Genomic DNA, 22443 nt, shown 5'->3' on the forward strand with positions numbered 1-22443 from the left:
ACCACTGTCCAGTATATGCAAGTCTTAAATGTACACTGCAAATGTAGAATTTGGAGCTGGATACAGGATTCAGGCCTGACATGGAACCATGCATTGCAGTCATCTAAGGCAGTGTTCCCCAACCTTGGGCCTCCAGCTGTTTTTGGACTACAATTCCCATCATCCTTGACCACTGGTCTTGCTAGCGAGGGATGATGGGAGTTGTAGTCCAAAAACAGCTGGAGGCCCAAGGTTGGGGAACACTGATCTAAGGAACCAGTCTAGGCGCCAATATTAAGGTGAATCTGCTAGGGAAAGTGTTTTAGGGAAGATGAAGAAAGCAATTCACCACAAGTGCAAAATTGTATTAGAACTGAAACCTATTTTGAGGAAATAAATATAGTACACCCTGAACCTATAAGGGCCCCCCCCCCCATTATGAAACATGGACACAACAGCGGAAACTCAAGTTCATCTTTATTTTAAGAAACTAAGAAAAATCTATCATAATTTATCACCAACAATGTGCTACATTACAAAAGCAGTCACACACATGCAAACCTCAGGAGGGGGGCGGGAAACCACACACCTTGTTACAGTTAATAAGGCTCCATTTCCAATGATATCACTACACAAAGCTACAGTTCCATCGAGTTTTAAGAGATACTCCCCAAACCCTGCATTCAAGGCACATGTAGCTGCATGGACAAGAGTTACCAAGAGGAAAACCATTTCTGAATGCATGGAAGAGAAGGACCATATTGCCATGCGGATGATAGGTTTCACAGTTGGGCTACTTCCACCATAGCAATTTGTAATGCCTGGGCACTTTCAGCCCCACAAGCAAGGCAGGGCTAACCAACATGGACGCCTTGTCCCTACCTAGAAAACAAACAATCTTCTCCATCTCATGTAACATTTTCCTAGCAGCACTAATCTCTCAAGGTAATTGACTCAAGAATCCTAAATTCTGCCATCTCCATTGTAGCAGGCAGAAATGGAGGCAAGTAATGCCTCAAAGGCATTTCTCCCTTTGCACTGCTCAGGAGTTTCTCTAGCAAGTGGTCCTGTGCTACGTGCCCAAGTATGCGGAGGTGAAGGAGAATTTTCTTTATTTTTAAAATCCCTGTGATGGGACATTCTATCCCACAACTGGCATGTGGGGTACTGGCAGTAATTTTGTCCCACTTAATACCAGCAAATGCTAGGAGGCCTTTACTAGAAAAAAAGATGCAGCGTTTCATCGCCATTAAAGTCTGTTACAGCAGAGTCCCACAGTAAAAAGTGTCAGTTGCATTTGTCCATCATCAAAGAAAGGAAGTCCCTGGGCATGGCACAGCTATCCCTGCAAAGCACCATAGGAAACCTGCAGGTTGCTACTGTTGTGCCAATACGGAGACAGGATAGCACAGTCATCGGGCATTGCAATCTTGTCCACTTCTCTATACTGCTGAGCTTTGGGTTCAAGCTCCCAGGAAGAAGACACTCTGTACCAAACAATTCCCAAGCAGAATAATTCCCAAAGAGATTCTCATTATCCTTTCCCCTGGACAGGGTACAGATGTCTATGTAAAAAAAACCAAGTTGATGGGCACTTAGATGGCAAACCACATACCAGCACAAGCCCTCCCACCAAATACTTTGAAACGTGGGGCATGACCCGCTCCTGAGAAGTACAGAAATGGCTAAAGACAGAGCAGTTCCTCCTCACTTGTAGATGCTCCCCCCCTTTATGTCATTGGAGGGGCAATTTCATGTGTTGCTCTTTCAGGGGAAAGAGGTAGAAACGCCTTTCTCCCAAGAGCAAGCAGTTTGCTTTAGAAGGTCTCCCTGTATCTGTAGTCAGCTATGAGAAATGAGGCACGTGAACACTTCCTGCCAACCTAGGAAAGGTCTGCCAGCTTTTGTAGCAATTAATTGCCAATAAATCCATGTGGAACTCCAAGGCCACATCAGTAGCTGTATCAGACAGTTGCTTATCTACGGCTGGGGGCAGCCCCCAGCCAAGTAGAGAAAGTATTGCTATGTCAACCAAAAGCAGAGGGGTGTGGTCCCCCCCCCCAGCACTTACCAGGCGAAGTTGCGCAGGACTATCTCAAGTGTAGAAGCTGCCCCATATCACTGAAAACCCAAACAAAATGTAGAGGGGCTCCAGTGAGCTAAAATCAGCTCAAAAGTGAATTTGCACTTTCTGGTAAGTGGCAAAAACAGTGGCTAAGCTACGGTAAAAGCCAATAGAGCCATCATTTCAGATAGTGTTTCTCATTAGCTGCCCAAGAGATCAGGAGAATGGGAGGAGGAACACCCCCGCAGTTGGCTAACACTAGATTCTGAAGTCCCTACAGGAACGGCTGGATCGTACCTAAGGGGAAGGGTGTTGGGGGGAAACAAGTCAAAATGCCCAAGGGAAACTTTCCATTTCCAAGGAAACAAATTCAGTGGAAGGTCTCCACCTCCACCACAGTCCAGTCCCCGTGTGGGGATGACATGTCCTCTGGGGAGAAGCTGGTCACAGAAGTGATGCTGGCGCGCGATTCATCCAGAGGAGAGATCAGTTCGGTCCACTTGCCAATCTCTGCTTCGCTGCTCAGCGCCCCCTTCCCCCCAGCTGCCCCGGAAGGGGCCTCCGCTGAGAAGAGCAGCGTCCGGCTGATCAGCTGCTGCACCATTGTGGCCTGGATGCTTCCTAGGTGAAGAGCCTGGTCTCGGGACGCAGCGCGCAAATGGCGGCTCCCGTCCTCTTCGTCCGGGCCAGGAGTCTCAGCGCCACTTTCCACTTCATAGATAGTGGAGAGGATCTCTGACGGACAGGGTCCCCAGGGGAAGGGCAGGCCAGCCCCATTGTCACCTACAAACAGGGCAAGGAGCTTGGGTTGGAAAGAGTGGCCCTCAGGGTGGGGTGGTGACGAACAAAGAGGAAGTGACAGACAAGAAGAACACAACAGGAGAGCAGGGGAAGAGCGCCTGGGTTTAATTCTTTGTTTTTAAAAAGAAAACCTGAGATGCTTCTCAGCCTGGCAAGAGCTGCCTTCAAAGGTTGCTGTTATCTATTGGCTGAACCCACCACCATTGCAATGCCTGGGCTGTGCAGAGCCCTTTTGTTCAGATCCCCTACTTTGTCTCCCTCTAGTGTGGTCCCATCCAGATATGGGGCCAGCTTAATGGACATACAACAGCTGTAAGAACTGCAGGGGGACCTGGCTAGGGTTGCCTTTTGGGATTCCCATCCACTCATGGTCCCTGTCAGACAGCCACTCCCGAGTTTCTCAAGATGATAGGTTGGGCAGGTGGGCAATTAATTCTTAAGAACTTCATTGGCTTTATAAAACTTAAGCTAGTTCTTAAATCAGAGTTATTTCTTCTCAACAGCATCTATACTTTCTGGAGTCCTGGTTGACCATTTTACTTAAAAAGCCAACCAACAGTAGAAAGATGTATCCATCAAGGAAGTTGTAGTTAAGTTGCCAGTCAGCTCTGCCATTCTTTTGACAAAACAGAACACCCAATCATTCTTACTGGGGACCCAAGTTTCTTTCGGCATGTGACCTTGCTAGTCCAATAGGATTTCAACATATTTTGCTCCCCCTAGAATGGCAATTAGTTTGAACACTCCCCATTTTCACTACACCTATCACTTCTAAAGAGATCGACCTATGCTCTTCCTACCACCCTACAGAAGGTCACAAGGTTAAGGTATCATATTCCAAAATTACAACTGTAACAAAGCTGGTTTGCCTAGATCAGTTGCCTTAGCCAACTTCATAGGACTATAGTTGGGGGGGGGGTCTCATGGACCATGGAATCCCCTTGCTTGATGCTGGAATTTCTGAGCTAAAACATCCCCAGCAGAGGGATGCCTAGCTTCTGCTCAAAGACCTCCATCCCCCTAGATAATTGGGTTTGCTGCCTAACTGGTCCTTGCCATCAACAGGTTTCTCCTGTTACTTAAGCCTTAGGTCTAGCCCAGGCCTCTGGAGCAGCAGAGTGGGTTTTCCCCTCTTCCATGGTATTCAGTCCCATTTCTAGAAAGCTCTCCTCCCTGCTAGCTGCATTAGAAGAGGCCTGTTCGAATTTCAATTCCTCTTATATTTGATAAGGTGAAACTCACTTTAGGGGAGCTGCCTGCAAGACTAGCCTGAAGATTGCCATAAATATAACCCCTCCCCACCAAATGCTCTGCAGAGCCTTTTTTTGGCAGGGCTTCATCCAGTTCATGAGAGAGAAGCAAATGGTGATGGGATCCCATAAAGAAAAATAACCTTCAAGGCACAGGGAGGCTCCAAGGTCACTGGAAACAACTACTAGGCTCAAGGGCTGCTGAACAAGGCTAGGAAAGTGTATTGACCTTGATGGATTAAGATTCTACCCAGCTCTGCAAAATATTCCCATGATTCGCTGCTGCCAATATGCCAGTCAGATTTGCCCCAGTTCATGTGCAAAACCAACCAAGGTTTCTGGGCTACTTGAGCAACACAGCACACAAGAGGCAGCTCTCAATGACAGGCCTCCACATTGCGTCCCTAACACCTGAGCAACTTTGAAAAATACGTGGGCTGTCCTTGGCGAGATCTCGGAAGCAAAGCCACCTACAGCCGCGTTCGGTTAGGGCTCTCCGCTCTCTCCAAGCCCCCAACCCCCCCACCTCAAAACGGTAGGGAACAGATCTCCTGGAAAAACAAGACAGGCCAGATCAGATAGACAAAGTGATGCTTTATTCAACATATCAAGACTAAGAAGTTTACCCTTCTCAGAAAACACGCTAAAATACACACAGTTTCCCGCGAAGAAAAGGGGTTGTCGAGATTGGGGGGGGGAAAGAGAGGTATCAAACACAAAGAGACAAAAAAAGTATGCCTGTTTGGCTAGAAACACAGATGGAACAGGTGCACATGGAAGGAGAGGGGCTGTCTTCCTTCCCTACAGGGTACTATTGCACATTGAGATACCACAGGTTGGCACTTTTGACACAGACAAGGCAGGCTTCCTCTATACGTTACCTGCAGCCAAGCTATAAGTGGCAGTGAAAGGCTGGGATGACTCTTCCCCCTGCCCTCCAGGCGTCTTCTGGGGGGCTGGCGAGGCCTGCAAGGAGTGCTGCTCCCAATCCAGGGGGGCCTTGCTGCCGGTCTCTTTGGGGAGCTGGTCCTTGCTGCCCTCTTCGCTCTCGAGGGAAGAGAGGCCGGGGCTCTTCCCACAGCTGTCAGTGGAGTGGAGGTGGAAGGCGCCAAAGACGTCGCAAGAGGCGGCAGAGTTGGTGGAGGCTGGGGTCTCGGTGCCAGCGTCGCCGGAGCCCGGCTCGTCAGACTCCTCCACGGAGTGGGGCAAGGACGGCTTGCCCGGGAAAGAAGTCGACAGGCACACGGCTGTTTTGGCGAAGCCCGGGTCCTTCAGGAGATCGGCATCCAGCTCGGCTTCCTCCTCGGAGGACACGGTGGGCTCAGTGGGCGGGTCGCCAAGGACTTCGTCAGCAGGCAGGGTCTCCGCCTCATCGTCTCCCTTCTCCATGTGGATGCCCAGGTCCAGCTCGCCAGGCAGGTCCTCCAGGGGGCTCAGGAGCTGGTGGCAGGTCTGCTCCAGTTTCTCCTCCGACTTGGACTCCACCCCGGAGCTGCTGTCATAGTCCAGCAGTTCCTCAGGGGTGCTGGTCTCGCTGCTACTCTTGCCTGCCAAATCGGGTCCGCTTAAAGTGCTGGACTTTGAAGAGGAGCCTCCCCTCTCCGGGGACTGGCTCGCGGTCAGCACTGTGCTACTCAGCAGCAAGTCTGGGAGCTCGGGGAGCTGGGCAGGAGGCTCCTGCAGCAGCTCAAGGCTCTTCAGGGGCAGGGTCTGGGGTTTGTGCACCAACACCTGAGCCACACCGCTCGGAGAGAGCTCCCCTGAGAGATGGGGCCGGAAGCCTGGAGCTTCCCCTGCAGGAGCCTCCTCTCGGTTCAGGTTACCCACAGATATTTCCAGGAGCATTGGATCATCACCACCACCACCATCATCATCATCCACAGGGCCTCCAATTGCGGGATGTCCACCCAAACAACTGCACAGGTCGCTGTGGGCTACAGGAGGCTCTCCAGCAAATTCTGTGGGAAGCAAGCTTTCAGGGGTCTGGAGAGAGACTGGGGCCTGGTCCTGAACAAACTCACCAATTACAGAAGGTTCTGCTGCATGCGGAGGCTCCAGGAGTTCATCTTCGGTATAAATGGCAGCTACGTGTGGCCTCTCAGCCTGTGGAGAAGTGACCACTTCCTGTGTTACGTCACCACATTGAGCTGCAAGCTCTAGTGGGCTCCTCCTCAGCCTCTCAGTCTCTGCCTCCAGTGGGGCCCTGTCCACCTGCTGCTCCACCTCTGGGCTACGAGGCAGGCTTAGGACCTCATCCACTTCATGTTCAGCTGCCCAAGGCTCTGCCATAGTTCCCAGGGGAGGACCTGCCTGGCTGAACGAGGAGGGCTGCTCCGCTGTGAGGACAGACACCTCCACTGCCTCTGCTGTCTGTGCCAGAGGTTTGGCAGTTTGGGTCTCTCCAAGCAACCCAAAATGTGGAACCAAGGACCCGGGAGAATGAAATCCTTCTACACAGCTTGGCATGGGGACATCTTCCCCAGTGGACACCGGTGTGCCGGGTGACGAGAGGTGGCTTATGCCTTCACAAGGCTCTTCCGCGTCAAGCAGTAAGTGCGGCTGCTCAACAGCCACTGGAACATCAAGGCGCGGAAAGACTTGCTCCTCTAAGTACTCAGAGTCTGTGCCTGCCTGCCTAGTCTGGGAAGATTCCAGCGTTGAAGTTTGGGAAGCAAGCCCCGAATCAACAGGAAGAGATGGTTCGTAAGTGCAAGCTGCCTGCAAGCCCAGTATTTCGTCACCAGGGACGTTCAGGACCTCAGAGATCTCGTCATGATTCACATCTTGCGGAGGCAAAGAGACCAGAGGTGCCTCAAGGACTGCTGGATGCGTCTCAGTGGGAGAGGAAGAGACCGTCACATCTTGTAGGCTAGATGAAGCCAGAGGCGCCACAAGGACTGCTGGACGCATCTCAGTAGGAGAGGAAGAGTCCTTCACATCATCTGGACTGGACAAAGCCAAAGGTGTGACAAGGACTGCTGGATGCATCTCGGTGGGCGAGGAAGAGACCGTCACATCTTGTTGATCAAGCGAGGACAGGGGTGCCTCAAGAGCGGCTGGAGTTAGCACTTTCAGGCTGGGATGTCCAGCCCAGTCTTCCCCTTCCAAGCCCCCTGGCTCCAACTGCTCAGTTGCCACGGCTTCCACCCTGCAGGTCTCAGACACTGCCTCTTGGGAGTCTAGCAAGGAAACAGTCTCTACCTCTGCTGCAGGGTCTAATTGTTCTATGGGCCCTGCCTCCTCTATGGAGATGCTTTCTGCTTCACCGGTGACCACCATGGCATGCCCTGCCTTGGCCTTCTGGACCTTCTTTGGAGAGGGGGCCTGCTCTTGGCTAGGAAGGGCATCTTTCTTGGGGAGCTTCTTGCCTGGACTGCCCCCGGCAGGAGAAGCCTTGGAAGCAGAGGCAGCAGCTCTTTGTGGCGTGGGCGGATGCGAAGTCCCACCAGCCGCCTTGGCAGGAGTTCTGGGCTTAGCGGACTCCGAGAACTTCTTCAATGAAAGCTTGGTATTCGGAAGGGCGGCCGCATTCCTCTGCCCGAGGTTTTGCTCGGACTGAGATTTGGAGCTTGGGAGTTTGGGGTGCCTGGAGGGGGCAGGCGGCATCTTCACAGCAGGGTTTGATCGTGAAGGCTTGGCGTTTGAGGTCGCGACGGCTCTGGAAGCATCTGGAATGAGAAATAGTATTTTAAGTCCATTGCAGCGATTGCCAAAGCTGAGCCTCTCGCAACGTGCGTCAATGCATGCCGGAAGATTTAAGCAGCCGAAGGTCTGATTCTCATGGCAGCTGCAATTCTGCTCCAAAGCCATAAACATTTACCCATTTTATACCTGCCACCTGGTTTCAAACCAAACAACATAAAAGCCACAGTACCATCACTAGGAATCCTTCTCTATGCACCACCCACTACCCTAAAGGGATCTCCAACTGCTGCATCCCTTGCCTTATGGAGCCAGAATTTGGGTCACCTCAAACCCCCTTTGAAATATGGCACCATTAGGTATAGTTTAATGCAGATATGCAATGCAGGATTCCCCAACCTGGTGCCCATCTGATGTTGAATTGCAACTCCCACCATGCTGGATCACTGGTCGTGCTGCCTAGTGCCAATGGGAGTTAAAATGCAACAACCTCTGGAGGGCACCAGGTTGAGGAAGGCTGGTGGAATGTATAGTCCCCCAACTAAGGTGGCAGCTCTCGCTCTCAGAAAGCCCCTAACTAAAATCTCACTTCTGCTATGAACCCACTAGGTGGGCTTCAGCAAGCAGCTTTCAGCTAGAGGCATGCAACATGGAAATGCCAACATATCTTCAGAGGATTGAAACTAGATACTGTTATGCGGGTTTCTTGACGTATAGAAGTGCTATATAAATGTCTCAATTTCCAGAGGGGCAGCTGTGTTAGTCTATGCAGCAAAAGTGATGACACCTTAAAGACATTTCATAGGTCGGAGCATGGGTCTGAGCAGTTTCCCCTCTTTAGCTTGGAATAGGAACAAATAGCAATCTGAAGAAAACCTGATTGCTGTTTGCACCGACTAAGCGCTAAAGAGGGGCTTTCCCCGGGTTAACAAAGCAAGATAAGGGGAAGTGTGGAAAAGCCCATAGACTTGAGCCCACTTCATGAGATGCATGTATGCTGTGTACTCTTGTGAAGATTTCCTCATTTCCTTGTTACCCCCCAACTATACATGTCCAAGATTCCACAGAAAGTGGAACTTTTCCCTTTCTGCATTATGCTGTGGAAGGCTCAGCCTTCCCATAAGCCACATAGGACCTATGTATCTTCACATATACCTCTTTGTGTAGCCGGACTGCTTTTCTGCTGCGCTACTACAGCTTGACCAGCAGCTGGCACTGCCTGCTTAGGTTTCCCCACACCTTTGCCGTTGGCTGCGGTGCTATTGGCTGGTGGTCTGTTTAGGGCTGATGCAGTTGAATTCTTGGTCCCTGGCAACCAAGTTCTGAAACAGAAAGCAACAAGATTATGCAGGGGAGAGAGACTGTAGCTCAAGCCTTTCCAACACACAGAGGCCATTGGTGCCAGCATGCTGGTGCGTTGGCACAAATGCTAGCACTTCCAAGTCTCTGGCAATTAGCTGAGACCAGAGTGGCAAGGTTATCCTTGACAAATGCCAGCCGTCAAGAGAAGAGAAGTGTTCCAGTGAGAAAGCTATAAAAAATAGATTTAAAAAATCAGATCACTTCCTCCGTTCTAGCCGCTCCTTGGGCTTCAGATCCTCAAAGCAAGTGGGGCGGGGGGGGGGGAGAGGAAACATAAAATTAGCCGTGCTTCCCATTACTCCACTTGTTTACGACATGCAAATCAGAGCCCTGGGGAAACGCAGAACCTTCCTGGAGAATATCCCCACCGACTCTCCGGGCCTTGCCTCCAGTCATTTCCAAGATTAAAAGAGGAAATGCATAAAAGCAAATTAAAAGTAGGTAAATGTACCTCTACAACTGCTATTTCTCTGCCCACTGCTTTCTTTTTGGTACACCGTACAGGTTGCCCCAAAGGAAGTTGATGGGGCAAAATTCTGCCTGTAGATTTGCCTTAAGAGGACCACTCATTTCTCAAGAGGTGGCCGAGTGAAGATGATTAAACAGATTCCTTTTTTTGTAAAGTGTGGCACATCACCAAAACTGGTATTTACTGTAGGCAGGGCGGCCTCTGCAGTACTTGCCAGCACAGTTCAAAAGACTGCTTCAGTAACCGTCGCTTTTAGTAGAAAACTGCCTGCTCCAGTGTGCAGTAGGGGAAGCACTGTACACAAGGCGATTGTGGGCCACATTTTCCTGAATCAGAATGGAAACTACACTTTGGTCGAGTTGGTTCAGGCACTGCACTGTTGCTAAGTGCACCCTATCAGTCTGTTCAGAGACTGCAGAGGTAGGACTCGCAGCAGACCCACAAAAACAGTACATGGGGTCATCTATGGGATGCATCGTTAAGTGGGAGGTGCACGGTTTTTGTCATTGCTGTGGTGGTGTTCAAGAAGCTGGCAGCCCACCCCCCGCCAATCACTCATCACATTACAGACCCACATCCCACTGTCCTCTGCACCTCTGTTCTCTGACTTCCTTCTAACGGAAGCAGGGCTGCATCTACTCACTAGGACACCAGTCCTTTGGGCCCTTCAATGTTGCTGAACTACAACTCCCATCAGGCCCAGCGAGCATGGCCAAGTCAGGGATGATGGGAGTTGTAGTTCAGCAACGTCCAGAGGGCCAAAGGTTCCCCACACCTGCACTAGGATGACAAACAGCCACTGTGGTGCCCGTGGAAAGGCTGGACTCAGGTCAGTCACCCTCTTAGCCTGGCCTGCCTCCTAGGACTGCTCCTGGGACAGAAGTACATGCTTTGCATGTACTGTATTAGGTACCATACCCAGCATCTCCAGGCAGGGCTGGGAAAGATCCCTCCCTGCAACCCTGAACTGATGCTGCCAGTCAGTGTTGGCAATGCTGAGGTGAATGGATCAGTGGTCTGACTCACAGCTCCCTGTGCTCCTCCGTTCCATACCTGGTGGGCTTTGTCTGTTCGGGTTTCTTGACTTTCGTGGAAGTTGCCTTTGGTGCTACAGAAAGAGCAAAGAAGATACTTGCCTTAAGTAAACAGCTGATTAAAGCACAGAACAAACGATCAGAAGACCCTAGCTGGATAAGCATGAAAGAGCTATCAAGTCGCCAGCAGAACAGGGAAGGGTCCTGGAACCTCATTTCTCTACCAGGTTTGAGTACATAGTGAGTGATTATCACAGCCAGGCCTGTGCACATATTTGCAAGGTATACAAGTGGAAACCTAGAAAAACAAATTACTAGGGGGTTTTAGGTGGGGGGGCAGGGAGGAAGGACCCTTCAGTTAGCCACATAGTTCCATGTTGTTCCCAAAATTTGGCCCAATTTGGGGAGGGAGGGTATATGGGAAGTTAGCATTGAGTTAAGCTGTGTTTGAGAGAACCTGGCCCAGATCACAGCCTTCTCTAGACAAGGATGTCTAGGAACAAACCTCAGAGGTGCCATGCAATGTCTTAAGGGGCTTAGCACAGCTTTAATAAGCCCCTGCTGAAGAGTTAGGCTGGCAATCCATACCTGAAGCCGTCACCTGCGTTTCCACTTTTGTGGGTTTCTGCTGCACCTCCTTCTCCTGACCGATCCTTTCTGAAGTCTTTGGCCCGCTGGGTCTGTCCCCCATGACCTTTTTCACTGCCCCCTTAGCAGACAAGTTGGTGGCAGCACTGGCCTTGGCCACTGGCTGCTTCGTCTGCAACACAGGCGGCTTCCTGGATGCTCCATTGCTGAGCATTCTGGGGGCACCGCAAGGAACTGTAGGAGGACGACTTGTAGGGGCTCCTGGCTGCTTCCTGCCAGGGACTTGCCCTGGAGCCCGAGGGCTCCTGCTGGGTGTTTGCTTTGCTGCAGGTGGACAGGCAGCCCGGGCTCCTTTACTGGCCGTTGCCACGCCATTCAGCCGTGGAGCTGGGTCTCCACCAGCAGCGCCATTGTCATCCATCTTCGTACCGACTGACACTGGGCAGGCTGTCCGTATCTCTCTGAACCGCTAGGCCAGGTGCAGGGCTCCGTTTTCACTTGCGACCTGAAAAAGAGGACCACCAACACTTTGTGTGGAACCCCACCCCAATGAAGCTCTGCGGGGATTGTGTGTAGTATTGCAGATGACTCTCACATCCCGTTGGCTCAGCAAGCTGAACCTAGCTGCTTCGGATGCAGAAAGCCAGCACTGACTATATACACAAAAGCATTCATATGCGGCCATCTAGTCACATGAAGCTATCTGCAGCTTGTTGCCAAAAGCTTTCAGAGAGGTGGATTTTACATTGGGGGACTGCAAAGAAAAGCATGAACATCCACACAGTACAAAACTAATTTTCTAGGGATGCCAAAGTCATAGTGGCAGCTGCCACATGTTGGAGTCTTACTGGTAAGTCAGATCAGTCAAGCAACAGTTGCGTTGCTAGGATCCACCTTAGAGTCACAAGGCCAATGTTGTATTGTTCATTAAATTGGCCCTATTTCTGCCACTGTGCAGTCCCCTTTGTAGAGCAAAGTGACAAATCAGGAACATTGCCGCCCAGAGAGCAGCATTTGCCCATGGCTGGCAACTATTTTAGCTGTCTACTTTGCAACAAGGGTTCCGTCACTCCCAGCAAAAAAAAGAAAAGAAAAAAATGTGTTCCATCAAAACCACAGAGCACTCAAGCTTGGGGGATGTGGTGAGAAAGAAAACCAAAGCCACCAGCAGAAGGAGAACCTGATATTCCTCACCATGCTCTGCTCCCTATGCCTTCCCAAGTGACTTATCGGTGGAAGAGCAGCTGGCAGGGACAGGCCAAGAGAGAGTATAACTTGAAAGGAGGACTCTTCCCAGATGGCATCCAATGGACCGTCAAGGAATGTAAAAGATCACTACAAAATTTACAACCACTACTGTAGCTGAAATTTATATTCAACAATAAATCCTACGCCGCAAAACCAAGGCAGTTCAGAGCCATACTATTAGATAATTAGATCTCCTATCGAAGCCCTTTTCAGTATGACCAAAGAGAGGAAGTTATTTTAAACATGTCTTAGCTTTGGAGGGTGGGTTGTTGTTTTTTAAGGGATTTGTTGAAGACAGTTCAATTCCTGCCTCTAAACTGAGGAGAGACTCAAAACTTTACAGGGAAAATTGAAGTGCCTCTGAGACAAGGTGAAAAGCAAAACAGAAGATGCAAATTTGTTTCAGAAAATGCCTCGCACTTACACACACTTGCTTGGAGCCTATTTAAAATGCAAGGTTTATCCACATTGATTATCCAGGATTGGCATGTAGCATACAAAAGAGCTGAAGGCCTTATGCAACTGCCATGCACTGAATCTTGGGTTGATTTGACGAGAGCAGCCTCCGCCAACAAATCAGCCCCTGCCAGCACAGAACACTGGCTGAAGCCGAAAGCAGCTGGAGGGTACCAGGTCGGGAGAGCTCCCCTTATGAGAACCTTGGGTGCACCTGATGCAGTTTGCACAGCAGGTTTGGGACCAACCAAGCCTTGTTGCCAGGGGTAATTTTGCACCTGAGCAGAAATGTGATGAACTGTGGCTGCAGAGGCCACAATACATGATAGCACTCCTCTCCAGGGGAGAGGGCAGAAGACAAGGGGAGGGCTGCCAAGCCACGTGGTCCAACGTTGACACTACCAATGATCTATTTTCCTGTGCAGGAAGTAAAAGACTAACTGGCCCTTGGCAGCCTCTGCACAGTCTTCCCAGGCAATAAGTGTCATCATAGAATACTTTGCCCGCTGCCCATGAACTGACAGAGCTGACTTAGGTAGATAGGTCTCAAGTCACCCACTGACTTAGAGAGGCTCTTCCACCTATATCCTAGGGCACCCAATGGTCCACCAGCAGATCACATTACCTTCTGCCCACTCTAGAGAAGCCATATGCAGAAAGCTTCAGTGACTGCTGACAGCTACTAGATCCTGAAGGCAGTTCCCAGGGTCATTTCCATTCTGCTCCTAGAGCACAAGGCAATGAGGGGGCTATGAGTAGAGTCTTCACCCATATTTGCTTATTCAGCTGGTTGTTTTAAAGCCCTAACTGAACATCCAGGACATTTAGCCACTCCTATGCTGAAAAGAATGGTTAACTTTTAACCCATTGTTTGATGTGGGAGAGAAAGATGCACAAACAGCACCATATTTGCAAAAAAGCACATTTGTTCAATGCAACAAGAATGAACTTTATGGGACCAACCCCTTAAGTCACACTTGACACAACACCTCTCCGTGTAAATAAGCTTCCCAGTCAATATCAGCTATTGCCAAACAGTTCTGATAGGAAACTTTTGCCCTCCCACCCTGTTATTATCTTAAGAGGTCATTTTGTTTTAATACTGTACTTTGGTTTCTCCTGACCTTCTTGTCTCCTGCATGGTCAAGTTTCAGTTTCACTTTCTGCTTGCTGAAAGTGTGTACTCTCAAAAATCCCTTATATATGCATATACTGCATATGCCGTTCCTTGGAATATCACAGAAGGTAGCCATTTAACTTTTAAGTCATAACCAGCCTCCAATTTTTATTTTCCATATTGTTTTGTTAATGAATACAACTTGACATTTTAAAACCCAGCAGAGCTAAGTGTTGTTCATGCTACAGTTGAACTCTTTGAAATCTCTCTTACACACACCCTGCCCAAAACTGTATTTACACTTTTCCCCCACCCTTCTACTGCCCACCATGAGTACCTTTCAGTTGTCTCAAATATCTTGTTCGGTTGTTTATAACCCACCACAACATCCTGGCATGTTTATAATTCTGCATCACCCAAAGCTGCAAAGCATATGTTTCAGTCCACATCTGAGCCCAAGGCAGGCCCATGGGAAAACCTGCTTCTTTTCTAGCCCTTGAATGCTGCTGCACATTCTCCCAAACTTTCCAGCTACATTAGACACTCAACGCTCCCTCCTCTGCTCTTTCCTTGAAGCCATAAGAAGTGCAAGGGAGCTGCAGCCCCTCGCCCCCTGCCCCCAAAGCAAGAGAGTTAGATCATTCCAACAGTCACCCATTCACTTTCGTTTTTTTGTTTGTTCCAATTATTGTCCCAGGAGGAAGAGCTCTGCTAGCAAGCCTATCATTTCTCTTCTGGTTTTGGAGATGGCCATTACGTTCCCCAGCTACAACCTTGCCGATCCGCTTTAATTACACAAAGTAAGTACCAGGGAGATCGATCTAGAAGCATCAGTGTGTAAAGACACAGTTACACCTGCTTAGCTACCCCAATCCATTATCTTCCCCCCAACACAATCATCAATGACTTCTGCTTCCTGTTAGGTTAGGTAGGTGATTAGATTAGCAGACATCTCTCCCATTTAAAAACTCACCTGATTTGATGCATACTCCCCAAACTTATTTCCATCTTATAACTGAAGTACTTTACCTCACCAGTGATTTTCCTTATCCTTCAGTGTTCATGCACTGCCCTTCCTTTGCACACTTCTGTAGCAACATCATTTCACTAGCAAATGGTCCATACACCTTGCCCTAAAGGGTTTCATTCATTCATCTCAATCCCAAAAAGGCTTTGCCTTTCCTATAGAACAGGGGTCAGCAAGCTTTCATCAAGGGGCTAGTCCACTGTCCGGCTTAGACCTTGTGGGGGGTCGGACTATATATTGTGGGAAAAATGAACGAATTCCTATGGCCCACAAATAACCCAGAGGTGCATTTTAAATAAAAGCACACATTCTACTCACGTAAAAACACACTGATTCCCAGACCACCCGCAGCCTGGATTTAGAAGGCGATTGGGCCAGATCCAGCCCTCGGACCTTAGTTTGCCTATCCACGCTCTAGACTAGCCCATTTCTGCATATCTCAGCCATCCATCTAAAAGCCGCTAGCTCACCTGGATTCCCCCACCCCCATTTTTTTACTTTATTTCCTGTGGGATTTTTCCTGGAAGGGTAGCCTCTTTCCTAGAGAGGAGCTAATCGGGGGCGGGGGGGGGGGGAGGCTTTTTCTGTTGAGTACAAAGCCTTAATGCAAACTTTATCTCCATTTTAGAGACAGGCTCCTTTACATGTATACTGTGATGGAGGGGGAGAAAGGAACCCCTTTGTCCACTGTCAACTACATGGGACCCTATGAAAGGTGAGATAGTTGACATTTGTTCTTCCAGATTTGGTTCAGTTTGCCTTTCCTGCAAAAAGGCAGCCTCAATTTCATTTTATCTTTTAAATGGATTCATCCAGCAATACCAGGGAAAGCCTATTCACTCTCACAAAGAAGCAGAGGGTGGGGCTGTGTGTTCATACGAGATGGTAGCTCATCACCACTGCAAATCCCTCCCTTAACAAAGGAAAGGGCCTGCAGATCTTAGGAATTGGTCCCTCCTGGTTTCATGCGAGACTTTTTAGGGATGGGAGCCACTTCCCCCTGTGACCCCTGACATTATGGAGGCTTTGTGTATTTTGTTTGTTTATATATAATATAAACCTCGCTTTTCGGTACCGACGCTTTTAATGCACTTGTAACCTTAGCTCGCTTCAATCAGCTTGCTGGAAAAAAACCCTTTCTCATCACGCCTTTTTTAAAAAGGAAAAAATGCCCTGCTTACTGCACTCAGAGAAAGTGCAACAAGAATAGCCACCAACGGGTACAGCAAATGCAGTGTGCAGCTCCCCTCTCCGAGGGTGACGAGTTGGTCGGAGAGGGAGAGCGGACCGGGCTAACAGGCTAACACAGCAGATTCTGGCCCGAAGGCTTCACGAAGCCCGGAGAAGAGCCTGGGATCCAGCTCCCAGTCTTCCCTTTGGCCGGGAGGATCCATTCAAAAACTGCCCAGCCTAACAAAAAAGCCAACACCCCGCCCCGCCCCTCCAGATCAGGGCTGTTCGCTCGGTCCGCTTTGCACCTGCCGGCGCCATGTGCACCGGAGCCCCACGCGCCCCCCCACCCAATAAGCTGACCCCCAGCACGTGGGAAACCGGGGGAAAGAGAAGAGAAGCAACCCGCCCTGCCCAGCCGTGGGGGGAGAGGAGAGCCGCCCAGACCCTCTCCGCTCCGCGCGCAGTTCCCAAAGCTCCGGCCAGGGGCCGCCCGCCGCCGGAACTCCGGGCGCCCCCTCGACGGCTGTTACCTCGCTCGCTCGCGGCGCGCCGGGAAGCCGAGCCAACCGTCCCTCGGCCGCTCCAGCAAGCGAAGGAGCCCTGGGGGGCTTTTGTCTCCGTGCAGGGGATGCTGCCGGCCGGCCTGGGCGTCGCTGCTGCTGGTGCTGCTGCCGGCGGCGGCGGCGCCTGCCCTGGGCGTGTGTGGCCGGAGGGCGCGGAGGAAGGCGGAGTGGAGGAGGCGGCGGCAGCAACGCCAGAGACGCACAAAGTAGGCATGGGGAAAGGGGCGGGGCGGGAGGGAGAGCAGAAATGCCCCTCTCAATTACCTGGACAGCCAATGGCAGCGCCGGTTGGGGTTTGGAAGGGATGATGTCACTCTCGCGGGGAGAGGCTGGCGCTGCGCGGATCAATTGTGTCTTCGGCTGCGCCGCCGGCAGCTATTATGGCCCCCGCCCCGCCCCCGCCCATGTGGCAGCTGGTTAATAGTAATTCAGCCGCGGGGGGGGGGGGGAGCGTTAACCCTCCGCCTGCTGGAGCGCTGATAGCGAGCCTGCTACTGTCAGAAGAGGACACACGGGGCTGGTTCACACGTGCGCGGATATACCCCCCTTCTGACCTGAACGTGTGAACTGGTCTTACTGAAAAGAGTTGTTCGAGCAGGGGCCGACCCGGATTGCAGGATCCTGCCTGAGTCAAAGGGGCCCTTAAGTGGGCCCTCCTGGCAGACCGGGCTGGCCCACCCTCCCCATCCCCAAGCAGGCTCACTGTCTGGTAGTGGTACTGACAGGAGCACCAGGCAGGCCTGCACAGCTTTGCTTGCCTGCGGTTGCCCTTTCCCGTTTCCGCACCATGAGGATATTCCGGAGGGCCACAGTCTCCCCATCCATTATCTGTACTGTAGCCCTCTGAAACAAGAATTTGTTCCAGTTCCTCAGACAGTGATCTCATCCAAAAGATTTGCCTCAGGCGTTCTAAAAACTATAATATCCACAGAATGAAGAGACAGAATTGGAAAGGCTGGAATGATCTACTACAGGACGGACCCAGAAGAAAAAGCAACTGAACACAGCATTTTGTCAAAGGAACCAGCCCAAACTGTTCCTTTAAAAAAAGCCCAACAATTTTCCTCAACAACTTTTGGGGTGTCCTGGTTTTTACTTTTTGAAGTATGGTACGGTATCAGCTGCCAACAATGCCTTCCTAGTGTCTGCAAGGACCCACAGTTAAGAATAAATGGGCACAATGCTTGCATATTTTTTTTAAGGCAGCATAAGATAGTGGGAAGATATTTCATTTTCTCAGGACACACTGCTGCCAACCTGAAAGTCACCAGCATTTAACAGCAGCAAAAACTTTTACGAGGACTCCAGTGTGAAATTGCTGGATTAGAATTTATGAGTACAGTAAGTTTAATCCTATGTATTCAGATCAGGAATTTCTGTCTCATGATCTCTTGTCTTTCATGACCTTTTGGCCCAGTTGTTCACAATTGTTTTCTCTATAGCCATGCAATATATGTTTGATGAACTGGGCTCTAGTCCACCAAGTCTTATGCTGCAATAAATTGGAGACTCTTCAAGGTGCCACAAGTCTTTCTGGTTGTTGTTGTTTGCTTTCCTTTGCTTTGCTTTGCTTTGCTTTGCTTTGCTTTGCTTTGCTTTGCTTTGCTTTGCTTTGCTTTGCTTTTAATCAACATGTCATCTTTGTGCTTTGTGGCAGCAGAGTCCAAGTGGCTTACACACCCTGCTATATTTTACACCATGCTACTTCTGAGAGCTGCTTTCCAAAATCAGCTGAAAACAAAACACTTAATATAGCACTATATTATCTAGCACTGCCCACCCCCATGTCTAGCATTTTCTTTCATGTTTGCTCAGACCTGCAACTTGCCTTAGGGCCTTCTTCGCAGCGTGCATCCTGATGGTGGACAAACTAATTTGGATTGTATTTGCAGGCTGCAGCTCCTGAGTTAGATGCTGCATGGTGTGTTGCAGAAAGGCCTGATGTTGAAGTTATCTCCATCCTTCCTTAGCCTACAAGGAGTAGTGAGGATTATTATGGGAAGAGTTGTCCTGGCCTTCGGAGTGAAAACTTGCTTCTGGCAGCTAATTCCAGAGGTGGGTGCTTCTTGCTTGCCTCTGATCTCCTCTGTGTTTTTTTTAATTTTTTGTTTACTTTAGGAGTGAAAATGCTGAATCTCAACACTAGGGGAAGAGCAGGGCTAGCCCAAATCATTTTGCTGCCTCAGGCAAAGGGCAAAATAGTGCCCCCTCTCCTTCCCACGTACAGAATTCAACAGGACTGGAGACGAACCTGAGTTCCTCAACACTCCCAATGGCTGTGTGTATTGGCTCTTTCTGCACCCAGAATTTCTCCTTCACTGTCAGCTGTGCTCATTCATCACCACCACCCTGAAGTCCCTTCATTAGTCCCCCAGAACTTAGCCTGGATCAGAGTTGTCTTATGTAATAATTGTTTAATTTTATAAAAACCAAACAAAGATTTCCATATATCCATGTATCTGCAAAATATAAAACCGCTGAACCTTTTCATTTTAATACATAGATCTCTTTAAAATAAAGCCCACTATTCATTAGATGAATTGGGAGAAACAGCAGAGGAGGAGGAGAACTGGAAAGCACTTTGCACAATGAAAATAGCTCTAATATGATTATTTAAGAAAAATTACAACAATAATAATGGATAAGGAGAGAGACATTCATCACATATGGCTGCTATACCTGGTTAATTCTTTATAGGCCATATGGAGGTTCCATCACCCCACCCTAACCAGGCACCAGGGCCCGAATCAGAGATTTCTGCATGCGCTAGGAAGTTGCACATGTGCTGCTGTGCTTAAAAATGCACACATCCATTCCCCCCAGCGACATGGTTAGTGCTCCTCCAGTCCTGCTGGCTCTAATTTTTGTGTGGAGAAGAGGGACACTGGACTCAATCCATCACCTTCTCTGCCTCCCCTCCAACCCCCCTCTTCAAGGATCAGCATGGATAGAGCTGGCAATGTGTTCAGCTGTACACTCTTAAGCAGGCTGGATCAGATCATTTCACTCCTACTCCAGCCATTACACTCCAGTAAGGGAGATCAATGAACAGCAACCTCTTTCCACTCACAAATTGAAGTCTTTAATGAGCCAAAAAGCTTTGAGATTGAGATGAGGGACGGTAATAACACTCGGAATTGTTGATTACTGTTTTGAGTACTGATTTGCAACTGTCCCAAATCCCACAATTTATTTTATGTGTTTTCAGCTTGGGAACAGGTGGTGTAGATTATATAGTGCAGTCCAGTGAAGCAGCCGGAGGTTGCAGACTTAAGCACTCTCTCTTGTGTTTGCTAAGTTGCATAGCGTTAAAAGTTTTGGAGGAGGTAGGCCGTATTCCGAGGGCCTTCTAACCCCTGGACCCAGCAAGTGTTGAAATCTAATCAAGGATTCTAATTCCTGGAAAAGCTAGGCTAGCTTCCTGGTGAGGTGACAGACTGGGTACTGGGCTACCGATGGAACGGAAGTGGCTCAGCACCAGAGGGCAAAAGGGTGGGCCTCCTCCCTCCGCTGGCTGGAAGTTAGAGAGACGAGGGTCAGAGTTGAGAGTGAAGTTATGTGAGTTAGAAGATGGAAGCAAGGCAGCAGGCTGGTAAGGCAGAGGGTCAGAGTGATGCCTGATTTCTCTTGCAATCCAAGGCTGCGGCTATGGGAGAAGCAAGACCCTTCTGGGGTGTCAATGCTGTGAACACCTCCATTGTAGGCTTAGATTGTATAGAAGTGTAAATCAACTGTGCACCATAGCCTCCGCTGTGCCACGCTCCAAGGAAACCGAACCTTGGGTAAGTGTCACGGGGAGATTAGAGTGGTGTACAACAACATAATGGAAAGACATCTAGGCTTGAGCAGGGAGAAAGCCATTGCTGGAAACCATAAAAATAAACTCTACCCTCCTAACCCATCCCCGGCCCCAGTTTCAATGGACTTGTGCTGCAGTGGATACAATGAACCATTATTATTATTATTATTATTATTATTAGCATATTTTCATGACATCTTTTAGAGATCTGGTCGCTGCTTCTGGCTCCATAAGATACCTCTTTTTAAACATTTAAATTCAGAAAATCCATAACCCCAAAGGTGACACTTCTCACAGATTTTGTGAGTCAATGAATATACTAATTCCAGAAGACAAGAATTGGATTGTCATTGCTTGTGGAGACATAGCTAAATTACTTTACCCCTCTCCTATTTCTAAAAGCTGGTCTAAAAGCAAGAGGCTTTGGTCTCTTACTCCAGAAACCACATTCCATGCATGGTTCAGGCAGCCAACCTGGCTTTTACAGAGAAGGTGGCCTCTAGATGGCAGTAAAGTCACACTGCTGTAAGATCCCCTCTCCTGCCCTACAGGCACTGTGACCCAAGGTAAGTCTCTTTCCAGGTCTTGAAGCTTGTTGTACAGTTACAAACTCCTCTCTGAAATCCAGGACAGCTGCTGTCAGTCCGGCTAGCAAATACAAGGCCAAGTGGTCTGACTCTTTGTATAGAAGCTTCTGGTGTTCATTTGTATCCTTAAAATGAGATTTAACCAGTGCAGAACAATGTTAGCATCATCTGTATCTTACCATCTTTCTGTTAACATGAGCATTAATGGCATATTTCTTATTCCACCCCCTTGCAAAATAATGACATATTGCTAACCTATTCATTTTGGGACCTACTAGAATCCAAATATCTTCAGGGGATGTCGTATGCTGGTGATTTTCATCATGTTTTGTATTTATATGCTTGTAGGGTTATTGGAGTGGATAGCATTTAGCATTCACCTTTGGTGAATTCGGTTTGAATGTTTTCAGATCAGCACTCCTAACAAAAGCAGATCTAGGAGTGCACAACCGGTTCGATGGCGCCAGAGGTGGGGGGCGGGGCGGATCCTGACCACTTAAATTTGAGACACCAAGATTCTCACTGTTCCCATTTACTGTAAATCAGCTCATGTTGATTCCCTATAGCAGTGGATTTCAACCAGTGTGCCATGGCACCCTGGGGTGCCTTGAATGATGGTCAGGGGTGCCACAGACAACACTGGCCTCTGCCCCTCTTTCCTTCCTTCCCTCCTCTGATGCCCTCTTGTGTCTCTGCCTCCCAAAGGCTTGCACAGCTGATGGTTGCAGCAGCCCAGGCTATAAGCTCCACAGGGAAATGGTGCCTCTGGGAGGCACCTCTCTTTGGGGGAGGGGGGCGGCTCAGAGACCAGGGACGGCAGCAGCAGCTGCCCAGAGGACTCCCAAGGAGACGGGAGAGGAGGCTGAGGGAACACTCCACAAGAGAAGGTGTTTGAAAAAGGATGAGAGGCTGCCAGCTCTGCAGGCAAGGGGTGACATAACTGGGCTCCTGAGCCCCACAGGGGAGCCGCAGAAAGAATGTAGTTGGTCAAGGAAGCCGTGGACTCAAAAAGGTTGAAAACCTCTGCCCTATAGTATTTGAAACCCTGCCTCCCACCATTCAGTCTTAGTCAAATGTAATATGTATATGCATAGTCTTCTGTTGCTCCATTGAAGTGTCTGGTAAAAATGGTAGAATGGCAGTGGGCTGAGACTGTTTAAAATAACACTGAACGCGAACTATATAAAACCTACTGCATTCCCCATATCTACTAAATTGGTTCACCTGTAAAAAGAAACCATTAAGACATTTGGCACAACTTAAAGAATAAATATATGTCAGCT

At 49.3% G+C, this 22443-nt stretch overlaps 1 protein-coding gene and 1 long non-coding RNA gene across 8 annotated transcripts; one reads left to right on the forward strand and one right to left on the reverse strand.

Moving 5' to 3' along the window:
• Nucleotides 1-468: 468 nt before the first annotated feature.
• PRR36 (proline rich 36) lies at nt 469-18295 on the reverse strand. Of its 7 annotated transcripts, none has more exons than XM_083489540.1 (6): nt 17039-18295; nt 11191-11695; nt 10595-10676; nt 8893-9059; nt 4977-7763; nt 469-2827 (listed from the first exon to the last, which is right to left on the reverse strand). In XM_083489540.1, exons 2-6 carry the CDS (start codon nt 11609-11611, stop codon nt 2415-2417), a joined length of 3870 nt encoding a protein of 1289 aa, XP_083345666.1. In that variant the 5' UTR covers nt 11612-11695; nt 17039-18295; the 3' UTR covers nt 469-2414. The 7 variants fall into 7 exon arrangements, with proteins under 7 accessions (XP_083345666.1, XP_083345669.1, XP_083345667.1 ...); XM_083489543.1 differs by lacking the exon at nt 17039-18295 and adding an exon at nt 16742-16964 and having other exon boundaries at nt 10622-10676; XM_083489541.1 differs by lacking the exon at nt 17039-18295 and adding an exon at nt 16742-16964.
• Nucleotides 18011-22342, forward strand: LOC310700291. The gene is made up of 3 exons (XR_014522558.1): nt 18011-18115; nt 18667-18829; nt 18893-22342. It is a non-coding gene; the product is annotated as an uncharacterized lncRNA (long non-coding RNA).
• The last annotated feature ends 101 nt before the right edge of the window (nt 22343-22443 follow it).

Source organism: Podarcis liolepis (genome assembly GCF_965112155.1).
Source record: "Podarcis liolepis genome assembly, chromosome: 2".
Lineage (NCBI taxonomy): Eukaryota > Metazoa > Chordata > Lepidosauria > Squamata > Lacertidae > Podarcis > Podarcis liolepis.